We start from the raw sequence: 13,363 nt of genomic DNA on the forward strand, positions 1-13,363 counted from the left end.
TTGAAAACAATCCAAACCTGTGCTCCATCGCTAATGAGTAATGACCTCGATTTTGGCAAGACGTTAAACCCCAATCTTCCCCCCTCTTTTTTTTAATATGGGCTAACACACCTCTGAAAGTCTGACATATCATTTCTGCTGTAATTATGGCATATGTACAGGGGTAGTCCAAAAGAATGAACAGATTTCAAATGTTTATTGCTTCCAAACTACAAAAGATAGAAACACACAATTCCAACATTTGTAGAAACAGGAGAGTTCAAGTTTTTATGCTTTCATTGTGAGCATCATGTGTTACATGACAAATATCAAAATGGTGACTCATTTCCTACCACACACGGAGCAGCTGGTCTCTTGGTACTGGATTCAAAGCTTCAACAGTGCGATGTCACAGACTTTCAGAAGTGTCAGGCATAGGGGGGACAAAAGTGCAGTCTTTTACATAACCCACAGATAAAAGTCACAATGTGTGAGATCTGAGATGTTGGAATGGAAGAGGAGGAGCAGAAGATGAACTTCGTTGGCAGTGGCCTCCCAGATCTCCTGACCCCACACCTTGTGACTTATCTGTGGGGTTACGTAAAAGACTGCATTTTATCCCTCCTATGCCTGACACTCTTTTAAAGTCAACAACATAGCTTTGAATCCAGTAACGAGAGACCAGCTGCTCCGTGTGTGGTAGGAAATGAGCCACTATTTTGATACTTGTCATGTAACACATGGTGCTCACACTGAATGCATAAAAACTTGAATTTTTCCCTTTCCAGGAATGTTGGAATCATGTATGTTGTATCTTTTGTAGTTTGGAAGCAATAAACGTTTGAAATCTGTTCCTTCTTTTGGAATACCACTGTATCACTTTAATGTGGAATATGGCAAGCTTGGATATGTCAGATTTACTCAACTGTTCCACACTCTCTTATTTAGCCTTCTTTCTATGCTACTGTTTTCACACAGCTACATGGAAATAAATTATTTAATTGTGTTCTATTCTGGGGTAAGAGAATCATATTAAGTGTGGAGTATGCCTCTGAGTGGCTATCTCTGCCTCCAGAAAAGTAAGGTCAACATCAGGTAGGCACAATTAATCCCAGAATCATCATTTGTAAATTTATGAATTATACCTAGATTTGCACTTAACACAGTAATTTGATCCAATACTTAAGAAGGTGTGCAGACTACATTCAGGCAAGTAACAATCTGGATAGTCAGCTACATTCAGTTGTCCACACAGGGACATATGCTGGACATTAAGACTGATTCCTGATATGTGAGGAAAGATAAATCACATTTATGCCCTATGATGTAGCAGCTTTACCAGTACACTGGTCAGTAAGTTTTTAGTAATGCATAGATCAATCATTAATGATACACATTGTAGGACAAAGGGTGCAAAAATTCAACAAGCTAGCTACTGTGACACATCCATGTACCACATAAATGGCTGTTCTGTAAAGACATTAACACACAGCAGTGACAAATGATAACTCTTAGCTGATAACGCCATTACCTTGGCTAAAGGACTCAAATCATTTACGTAAAGTGCTGTTAATTTACAATCAATACATTCAAATTTCTTTAATCTGCAATTAAAAGCAGTTTTGTACTGGTTACCGAAAATAATAATAACAGATGATACAAACAAACATTTTCTGACTTACTTTGGGCTTTTAAGATCTCGGTGAATGATCTTGTGTTGATGAAGATAATTCATTCCAGAAGCAATCTCCTTTGACCACCTCACAAGACGAGCAGGAGGTACTTCCTCTCCATCCTTAAGCAGATTGTACAGAGGGCCATATGGGCAATACTCCATGACTATACAGTAACATGGAGCCTGTGTGCAAACTCCCCTGGAGAAAAAAGGTTAATTCATTATAAAGTGTATGCAGTCTTCTGTTTTTTGTATGCAAATTCATTTTATTTTCTGAAGAACAGTGCTCATACTGAACATTTTTACAGAAAGATTTCATAATTTTAAATATTTGTTTTCATTCACAAGTACTGGCAAAAATTAGTCCACTTTTTATATGTAGGCACAACCACCAAACTCCAACCTCACATGTAGCCTCCTGCCAAACTGTAGCTAAGGCCAGGTTCAACTGCTGGGATATTGGAGGTGAGAGGAGTGGGGGGTGGACTACACCACTAACTTCATTGGCTGCTAAGAACTTGTGCATTTTCTTACCATCTTCTCTGAATTACCAGCTAATTACTGACACATATTCCTCAATTATATTGTGTTTGCAGGCCTTTGTGCATCTCACTATGTCTTCTTTCAAGCCCATCTCAACGTGAGGTTTCGCCAATATTTGAACTGTATTCATTCCAATTAATGTAGACACTACACTACTGCTACACTAATATCAAAAACTGAACATAATTAGGAAAATAGAGGGAACTCTAAAGAGACTACGTGACCAACTGCTGTATGTCATTCTCAAGAATTCCCCACAAACTGAATTGTGGTATCCATGTAGCAAAAAAAAAAAAAAAAAAAAAAAAAAAAAGATTCAAATGGCTCTGAGCACTATGGGACTTAACATCTGAGGTCATCAGTCCCCCAGAACTTAGAACTACTTAAACCTAACTAACCTAAGGACAGGACACACATCCTTGCCCGGGGCAGGATTTGAACCTGTGACTGTAGCAGTAGCGCGGTTCCAGACTGAAGTGCTTAGAACCCCTCAGCCACCATGGCCGGCTATCCGTGTAGCAAAGGAACTCATTCTTCAAGTGATGTAATAGAGAAACTCAATGGTATTAGACTCATAATGCCACAATATTGTTTGCATTTTTGTTGTAACCAGATGTTAGTCTGTAGGTGAAGTTAATACTGTAATGGCATAAATACACTATTTGGATCCAGTTTGGAAGGCTAGAACACTTCGACACCTTGAAGCAGGTGAGTTCAAACGGCACTCTTAGTAGCTTGTGGTTACAGTTCCCAGAAACACTTATTATATACCAGTTCAAGGGTAACAGAGAGAAGGCACCCCACAAGAAAACTCAGTAATGACTACAAGACAACTGTATGTGGAACTTACAGTTGCATGATGTGCTGCAGTCTCCTGAGAAAACTATGCCAGACAATCAGAGCATTTGGCCTGTATGTCAGCTGCCTCACATCATTTGTGTCTCATTCAGTCATGGCAATGCAGAGATGGGCTGTTTACTGTGCAGCCAACAAGGGACCGTGAGTGAATGGAGGAATGTGCTCCTTACAGTAGAATCCCATTTCAATTTTCAGAATGATTCTTGTTGCATATTCATACGCACAATCACAGGAATGTTGTGTGAAAATATCACCTTAATAATAGTGAGATTTTCATGAGAGGGAGCACCAGGTTGGTTAGGCATATGAAGCCCCATATCTTCAGTGGTCATCAGAGGAACACTGTTAACATATAAATACAGAAATAAGGTACATGTCATGATGACAACACGGAAATGGAGCATGCTGAGGCAGCGCCCTCTACATCCATAGATTTTGTTTGTGAATTGTAGCCATCATTGCTCTGTGCTCTTTCTTTATCATTTACACATTACTAAATGCATAGCTAGTGTCTCTACTGAAGTCGTTTTCACTGCTTCTAAGCTGTTAACATGTTCAGCACAGTGCCCTTCTGAGCTGAACAATGAAACCTATGCCCATTAAGATACAGGTCTGTATGTGTCGGTTTTCTGTACATGGAGTTTCTGTTCAACCTACACATCTGGGAAACTGCTGGACACTCATTTCCCTCCTGAAATTTTGAAATTATTTGAGCACAATTTTATGACCACTTATTTTTTGTACAGTTGGGAATTTCTATGAAATGTGTAATTGAACAGCCATAGGTTCACGAGTGTCACCTGCCATAGCTAATTTTTTCCATGGAGGATTTTGAAGAACGAGCATTGAACAGCAGTTTCTTACATCAATCCTACTTCTTCTGATATGCTGATGATTATTTTTTAATATGGGTGCACAGCAGTGATGCACTCTAGCAGTCTGTCGACTATTTGAATAGCATATGTCCCAATATAAGATATAACTACAACTGGAGAAGGACGTGAAGTTACCTTTCCTAGACATAATATTCTTCTCGGGTGTGCAGCCGGATCATAACGACATCTTGACACAATATTTTTGCGGTCCAACTGGCTGCCATCTTCAGGTGAGAGTGCCGGTACACGATCTCACCAGAACTGACTTCTCAGCACAAGCAGCGACCCCTATATAGGCCGCAGATGGCCCACAACGCGTGCATGAAAAGGTGCCGTAACTGCCCTCTAGCGCAAGTAAACATACAGTAAAAACTCTATTAACCGTCACTCTTTAAACCGTCAGTTTCTGTTAACTGTCACTGCTGTAACAGCATAATAATACTGTAATAACAGAATGCTCTAAGGTGCAGTGACGCATTCGCTTTGTTTATTTACTCTATTTTAGTGGGAAGGAAATGTACCTGCCCGCCGTAGAGTGGTACATAAAATATGACCTTCAGTTGACGTGCTACAATTTCACAAACAATTTGTACCTCAAGTTAGAGCACATTTGGCTGACAAAAAGTTGCCACAGAAAGCGCTATTGCTATTAGACAATGCCCCAATGCACCCTACTTGTGAAATGAAAAGTGATGACGGCAACATAACATGTCTCTTCCTTCCAGCAAACACAACTTCACTTATACCAGCCCATGGATCAGGGAATCATCGAAAAATTAAACATCGTTATAGAAAAATATTTATCAAAAGTTTGCTCTCATCTGATGAATCAACATCTGTAAAACAGTTTTGGAGGTCTTACAGTATTAAAGATGCCATTTTCAATGTTGCCAGTGCATGGAGTGATTTGTCAGTATCAAATCTCAAGGACGGCTGGAATAAACTTCGGCCTCAACCTAGAGGTGAAGAATCGGAGGAACCTGAGTGTGTGACAGTTGACGAGATGGTCAATTTGTGCAATAATTTACAAATCAGCTCAAATTTGACGTCAGAAGAAGTATCAGAGTGGTTAAAGTGTGACAAAGTGGACGGGGATTTTCAAATTTTGAGTGATGACGAAATTGTTGCCAGCGTAAGTGCCACCGAACAAGAAGAAGAAGAAGAAGAAGAAGAAGGGGGGGCTGATGAAGACAAGTGTTCAAACCATGAAGAAAAACAAACTATTAGCCATTCAGAGGCCGAAACAATGCTGTCCAAGTGTACAGAATGGTTTGAAAGTCAAGAAGAGGCTAATGCAACGCAGGCACTACTACTGCTCCGAAAAATACGAAATATTGCCATGGTGAAAGCTCGAACATCAAAAATGCAGAAGAAATTGACTGACTATTTCCAAGCTAGATAAACTATTTCACCTATAAGTTTATAGTACAGTACAGTATTGTACATTACGTATTTTGCAACTTTTGTAGCTACTGTACGGATATTTTTATCATGTCGTAAATAGTTTTATTTGCTATTAAAATCGTGTTTAATTTGTTTTCGTTCTGAAATATTATTATATTATTGTGAGAGTGATGTGTGTCTATACATAAAATAATTGATTGAGGTTATGTTTTGGAGGAATACAGTGTCTCTGTTATCCGTCTATTCGCTCAACCGTCCCGACCACGGTCCCGAAGATGACGGTTAATCGAGTTTCCACTGTACCACGCCACCTGTGGTGGAAACAGGTGAAATCGAGACATCGCTATCAAAAATTAAAAATTTTATTCCGACGATCGAAACACAGATTGTTGTTTTTTAGTGTCTGATAACGCCGGGTTCCAAGTCTTACTTAAAAGATAACCCGTGTCTCTATTAATGAGATTATCAGATAAACAAATCTCTATGGATTCTTTTAAAACACAGTCCCAATAGCGAGATGCAGGGGCAACCATTTGTGTCTCGTCATACAGCATTCTATGTCCCTCGGTGAGACAGTGCTCCGCCACTGCAGATTTCTCAGGTTGAAGCAACCATGTGTGCTGCTGGTGCTCAACACATTGGTCCTGAATGGTCCGGATTGTCTGACCAATATAAGCCTTGCCACAGTGGCAAGTGATCTTGTACACACCGGGCTTCCTCAAACCCAGGTCATCCTTAACAGAGCCAAGAAGCGCTCAAATCTTGGCTGGCAGACGAAAAATACTTTCGATATGATATCTTTTTAGAATTCTTCCTATCTTCGAGGAAATGCTCCCAGCAAAAGGCAGAAAAGCCACCGATTTGCAGGTATCTTCTGGTGGTTCAGGCAAAGGTCCAAACTGGAAAGCACGACGGATCTGTTTTATCTGTATAGCCATTGTACTTGAACATAAGCTTGAGATGGTCCAATTCTTGTGTCAAGCTTTCTCCATCTGAAATGGCATAAGCTCTTCTTGCCAACGTCCGCAGGACCCCCGTATGCTGGAATGATGGATGACAGCTAGAAGCATGCAGGTAACAGTCCGTGTGCTTAGGCTTTTGATAAACACTGTGTCCCAGTGTTCCATCATCCTTTCTGTACACCAGAACATCCAGAAACGGAAGCTTTCCATCACTTTCCATCTCCATGGTAAACTTGATGCTAGGATGCACAGATTTAAAATGATCTAGGTGGTGGTCAAGAGCTTTCCTAGACATCTTGGTCAAACAGAAATCAGAAGGATTACTCAGCCATTTTGTGTACAGTAAATGATGCTTATAGATCTGTGTCTTCACTGACACATCTTTTGTCATCCAGCTCAGAGGAGAGCTAAGTTGAACATCTCAGTAACCAGAGCCAGGATTATTTCACGTAAGGACCACCACAGCTCTGAGATTAACTATCTGATGACGGTATTCTAAATGGGTATTCTGTCCACGATATTAGCTCTACACTGTTGACCAAACCAAGACATCATGTCGTTCAAACAAGCCAAGAGGACTAGCGCATAGTGCAGCTTTCATTCTGCGATGCAGCAACTAGTAAGATAGGTAGAGTCCTAAACAGGCAAGGAATCAGACCAGTCTTCCAGCCACTCGGAAAAATTAAAGAAAATTTGCTACCTATTAAAGATAATCTCAGCTTGGGTGGGCTGGGAATTTACAATATTCCTTGCGAGTGTGGCATTGGTTATGCAGGCCAGCTTACACAGGCTTCTTGCCAGTCATTGCGTTGAGCATCAGTGACACCTTAAATACAGATATTTGGAAAAATCAGTTGTGGTTGAGCATAGCCTGTTAAATAAACACAAGATTTTGTCTGAACAAATGATAAAACTTGCTCATGCATTAAACTGTTGAGAATATCATCAGGGAAGCAGCTGAAATTAGACTATGTGAAAACAACTTCAATAGAGCCACCAACTATGCACTTAGCAATGCATGGAAGCATGCACATGATAAAGAAAGTGCACAGAGGACAATTTTTTGCTGTTTACTGCCTGATGCAAGGGATGGTGCCACAAGCAACAATGGATACAGTGCACATGTAGTGAGTTATGCTGCCCCAAGACAAACCTACAGTTTATAATTGTAATACTTGTCTGTGTTCAACCTTACACGTATGATCTCCTCGTGACTAGATTATCTCTGCATTTTACATTTTTAAATCCGATCACTATTTATATGAAATACTGAAAATCAGTTTTTTTGGTGCCCTGGAAGCCTTAGATATGTAACCTGCAATTGGGTCTGGATTCTGTGGCCTGGGATAGTGACTTAGTAATATAAGTGTGCTATGAGTGGAGAATTAGTGAAGACTATGGTAAATACAAAGCAGAAGACCGCTGTGGGATGAAATGCAGAGCAAATTACATGAATTCTTGGAGATAGCATACACTACTATGCACTTAAATATCTTTTAGGTCCCAAGTTTCTTATAGTTTCTATAGGCAATAGAGTTTGGAAATAGATTACTGGATATTTTCAAAAGTATGCATGAAATAATGTGGCAGGTGCACATCCAAAATAGATTTAAAATGGGTAATCAAAAGCTCTGTAAAAAGTGGAACAACTGGTAAATAGTCCTATTTACGAACAACATTGAGCTAATGATTACCAGCAGTCAGTAGGTAATGCATGTAAGCTCTATGGAAATACTCACTTGAATTGTACAATATTCGGATGATTAAGCTTCCTGAGATTCCGAATATCAGTTTCCTTCTGTTCACGTACTTTCTTCACCGCAACCATTTCCTTCTTCCACTTGCCACTGAAAACAGCACCTTGAGCTCCAGATCCCAACCACTGCAAATCACTGATATCTTCAAAGGGTATTTCCCAGTCATCTGTAAAAATATTATTTGGTTTTTTTATGAATGCAAATAAAAGTAAAATGCATTGTGCATACAGCCAAACTGGTATGCATTCGTAAAATAAGTCTGTTTCATTCACAGCCACAGAAAAGTCAAATAAAGAACACATTACAGAAAAAGAAATTATCTATAATTGCCAAGTTGATAGCTTTCTATGCATCACATCCTTGCCCTCTCCACCATTATATTTTTTATTTCTCACTTTACAGTGTGTTAACTGTAAGACGGCAGAGTTGTGAGGGGAGTGCGGGGAGAGGAGGAAGCAAGTATTGGCTGGCGAGGGGAGAGGAGCCGTTGGGGGGGGGGGGGGGGGGGGGGACAAGGCACGCCTACTAGTTGCAGTGCTGGCACTACAAATTGCGCGTCATACTTACACGAAAGCAGACGAAAGGCGTGGAAGTAAAACTCGCTTTAAATGTTGTTCATAAACGAAACTGGATCGCCATGTACATTAAAATCTATATATATATAAAAATGAATGTATGTACTGTAATATGAATGTGTTTCGAAATAATACAGTAAGCAGTGGTGTTTCCATACAAAGCAATACGGTAGCAAGGAAAATGAAATATAAGTTAATTCGGATGAAATAGGGCGCTCATTCAAAGTGATCGCGAACAAAATATCTGAAATGGAAACTCACCTTATCTTGCCAGGCGTTTGTGGTGATACGCCAGGATGATTCTTGGAAAACTGAATCTTCCAATGCTACGCATGCTTTGTCCTGTGTACGTAGCAGCTCTCACTGAAGATTTGTAAATGGGGTGAAGCAATTTTTTCTGCTCCCTTTCCCTTTCGCAGCATTCAATCACACGCAATATAATTTTGCGAGCATCGCTACGTAATACTGGTTTCCTTCTAACCGTAGGCCTACCGGCAGGGGTTGTTGGCAACTCCCGAGATGGGCCAGCAACTGCCTCTTCACTCATTTTGATAATATTTAGCACAACTGCACAATAAAAACACGCAGAACAGTACAGCGCAAAACAATAACGAAGCAGACGACAATGGCTACCTTGTACAACACAGTGAGCTACGTAATGTTGGCAGCAGTCGAAACTGCGTGCCTACCGAAGCCTCCCGACGTTTACCGACTTCTACCGATTCAGGACTAGGGAGAGGTCTGCCATCTAAAAGTTTACACACTGTATGCTCATCCACACTGTTACAATCACAATTCCTCTTTTAATTCAACTCTTTCACTGTCTGCATTTAGTTCCATTCGTATCTCTTTTACTTTCTTCTCTTATCTTCTGATTTTCTGCCTTGATCAGTAATTTTCTTACTGTTATTTATTCCATCGGCATCTCTCCTTCCTTACTCAGCTAAATAACTATAAGCTTGTCTCTACCTTTGGTGACTCCTCTTGAATGCCAAAGACTTGAGGAGAGTAAAACTTCTTAAACATCTTTATGACTAAAACTTCCTTGTGACTCCTATATACTTGTTTGAGATTGGTCCTTTGTTTCCTTCATGTCCCATAGCACATCTAACTCTGGGCTACACTAGTCATTTGTAATAATGTGTGTGTAAAGATATTTTTCACTGCTCGTATGTTGTGGCAATTACATGTGAAATTTAGTTTGTTTCAGGTGGCTCAAGTCTTAGTGCCAGTACTGTGCAAAGACATCACATACTTACAATATGATATTTATCCAGGAAACAAAGGGAATTTTTTTTAAATTGTTGATTTGGAGTGATATGTTTCCTGTGGAAGCCAAGACATTACCTGTGATTATATAAGAATTAACTTTTTCCTCTTCCTTCTTCTAAAGTAGGACAAAAAAAAGGCAAACAAGAAACAAAAGAGATTAAATAAATTTATCAGATGATTCTTAATTCTCATGTTAAAAGTTCTACCAATACAAAACAAGTATTTCCCAGAAAATAAATTCATTATTTTTCCATTGGTGTGTACTTTGTGCTTTGCACACTCACACTACCATACAATATTAGAGAAGAGTTAGTCACTGGTCATATTAGGCAGAGTGCTAGTATCACTGAGTAACACAAAATTCTTTTTACCTTTTGATCTCTTTTACAAATTCTTAGGTTATGCAAAGGGTGATGGTCAGCATTATTTCAGTATGAACTTCTGCCTGGAGATGCACGCTTTCTGTGAACCAGTAACAAACAAGTGAAACTGTCCACTTCAATGTAATTTGTCTGCTACTATATTTGTAATCAATTAAATGATGCGGTAACAATATCCAATGCCAAGGGATACATGAAATTCATAGTCATCACAAGTCACATTTTGTTCTTTGTTTCTCCACTGCCACTGTAATAATTAGTTCAGCAACAGGAAATCACTTCTCTTCCTTTGCCCAGAAGATTTAAGAGGATGGATTCTTATCTAAATCATAATCAATTCATCACCCTCTACTTGTACTAGGAATTCATACAAGAAATTTAAAAATACCCTCATACAAAAACATTTTGCAAAATAATTTAGTGAACTGCCTCATTTACAGTTAAAATTAACTGTTTCAGTATTCTGCCCACCCTGGAGAAATATTCCACTAATCTATCCTAGAACTGATCTGCGATAACCCTTGCACACACCCTATTTTACAAACAAAAAGTTGAGATCTTCACAATGGAACGAAGTGAGAACTCTTACATGATAAATATGTAAACTAGGTATATGACGAGTTATCTCTTTTACAAAATGTTCATTTCTTTTTAACAAAAATCATTGCTTTTGTATGTATAATGTTTGTAAAATGGTTATATGAATAAAGATGCAAGCAAGCTTAAATATAAAGAAAAATTTAAATTTTTAAAACTTACTGAAAATATCTTTCAAAGAAAGCTTATTGATTATGAAATCTTATTGCAAGAAGCAATTTATGATGATCATCTTCATACTTGTAAAAGAAACTGTCAATGAATGTGTGATTTTTTGACATGTTCTGGATAATTTTGTCATTCTGAAGGCATAGTGAAATGACACTAGTATATATCTGTTCTTGGGGACCACAACCACCCCTACATGCAGTTCGTCTCTCCTCAGCACTACAGCATCTGCCAGTAGGACAATGCAATACGTCCCATGCTTTGCAGTGTACACACCACCAAATTTCACGGATTTAAACCCAATCAAGAATCTGTAGGATCATCTCACTCAGGCTCTTCATGCCACAGATCTTCAAATGAGAAATGTAGTGCAGCTGGCTGCAGTACTGGAGTCAGCACAGCTGCACATCCATGTCAGTACCTTACAGAACCTCACTGACTCTACAGTGTACATTACGATGGCAACAAAGACACTACGGTCACAGTGGACACAACTGTATCAGCTACATATAGGCCTACGTATTTCCTAAAATTCTTTGGCAGTAAATTGCTTTCTTGATGATGACAGAAGCAGATATTTTTGAAATTTCTGATTTTTATCGAAAATTGGCAGTGACGAGTCCAACACGAACATTTAGTACGACACCTTGTCTGCTCACCTGTATCTATTGCACAGAGAAAACTTAAGTTCATAGTCTTTAAACACGGTTCTTGTTGACAGACGGAAGCGAAACTGACCTTGCTTGCTCTTGATCTCGTGTGAGGCGGCCTTGCCAATAATGGTCCAGACGGGGCGCAGACAGCCGATGAGGCCGTCGATCCAGCCGGCTCGGTCCTGCGGGCCACGGGGGCCGGCGCTGCACACCTCTGCCTGGGCCGGTGGGGGCGGTGAGGGTGCCTGGGCGCCCAGGGGGCTGCCGCCGCCCCCACAGCACTCGTCCACTGCCGTGGGGCTGCCACTCAGCTGTCCGAGCTCCTCCTGGATGCACAGGATGCTGCAACACAAACAGGTCACAAACTGCATCACTCAATTGCTATAAGCACATCATGTGTCATTTCCAACATTGTCAAATAAACAAAAACAGAGGTGTAGTAGCTTACAGTGAAGAAAATCCGTTGAGCAAGTGGAGGAAATAACCTGCTAGGGGATCTAAATGTGGAATTTAAGAGTCTGTAAATCTACTAAGATTTGCAATTGTGGCAAATATGGTAGCACCATTTTTTTCTCAGAAAGCCACAAATTTTAGGAGGGTGCGACTTCCAGTTTTCCAGAGTCTTCCAAATAAATTTCAAATACTGAAGCAAGCAACCTCTAAAATAGTACCTTCAGTTTGTCCAGCACTGATTGACGGACTGGACGATTATACAGGGCGTTCGCAAATTCCCGTTATAAATTTCTACGCCTCGTAGTGTTGAGTGAGTAGGTAATATTTAGAATTGGTGCTACAACCATTTGAAAACATACCAGTAAAGGGTCTACTGTTACAAATTAATGATTTGGCGTCACCCAGTCATCACATTTTTTACTGTTCCACTTATTAAAAGCCAAATAAATTGCCTCTTTAGCCTGGGTGTGCAGCGTCTCCTTGGAGCACCACAGTCACGCCTGCAGACAGTGAAGGTACTCTTTCTCGAAGCCGTTGCGTAACTGTAGCGTAAAGAGTATGCGATGGAGTCGGACGTTGTGGAGGGCCATCTCGAAAAGGCGACGAGCAGCTCTTCCATGACCGTGAACTTCGCTATTTAGAAGGATCATGTAAGTATATTCTGCAGACGAGTACTCAACCATCTTGCTCTAACACTCACGGACACCACCCACTATGGCTACCCTGTTACATACTTACCGAGCAAACATGTTTCTAAACGGCTGTAGCACGGAAACCGTACGTTTCCCGGACATGGGTTCCTATTCAAAATATTATGTAATCACTTCCGTCTACAAATCCTAGAAGTTTGTAACGCGAATTTCCGAACACCCTGGTATATTCGTTGTAGAGATGACAGTGAAATCTATGCTAGTCAATACCCCTGCCACATCCGCACACACTGCAAAACCCTTTTTTTGTTTTGTGGCAAATGTTCAATCCCACTTTATACAAGACTCTTGCAATCTCTTAACATTTCACAGGAACCCTCTGACTCATAGGAAGATGCCATTTCAGCAATTTCTTACCTTGTCCATTTCATTTCGCGGTGTATACGACCACAACTAAACTTTGATGGAATCTGAATTTGAAATTTAGTAAACATAAGCTGGCGCCGTGCAGTAGATACCCGAAAATATTGTCTCTTATCACCTGTACTGACACTGCCATGGA

At 40.1% G+C, this 13,363-nt stretch overlaps 1 protein-coding gene across 2 annotated transcripts in view; it reads right to left on the bottom strand.

Annotated features, from left to right (window-relative positions):
* Positions 1-13,363, bottom strand: part of LOC124613123 (mitogen-activated protein kinase kinase kinase 13) — a 388,238-nt gene that overhangs the window by 24,659 nt on the left and 350,216 nt on the right. For both annotated transcript variants that reach the window (XM_047141738.1, XM_047141739.1), the window contains exons 2-4: positions 11,784-12,040; positions 8,036-8,219; positions 1,662-1,853 (exon numbers count right to left, since the gene is read on the bottom strand). In XM_047141738.1, the coding sequence (XP_046997694.1) occupies positions 1,662-1,853; positions 8,036-8,219; positions 11,784-12,040 (633 nt within the window). The remainder of the gene's footprint in view (positions 1-1,661; positions 1,854-8,035; positions 8,220-11,783; positions 12,041-13,363) is intronic.

This window comes from Schistocerca americana, chromosome 4 (assembly GCF_021461395.2).
Source record: "Schistocerca americana isolate TAMUIC-IGC-003095 chromosome 4, iqSchAmer2.1, whole genome shotgun sequence".
Taxonomy (NCBI): Eukaryota; Metazoa; Arthropoda; class Insecta; order Orthoptera; family Acrididae; genus Schistocerca; species Schistocerca americana.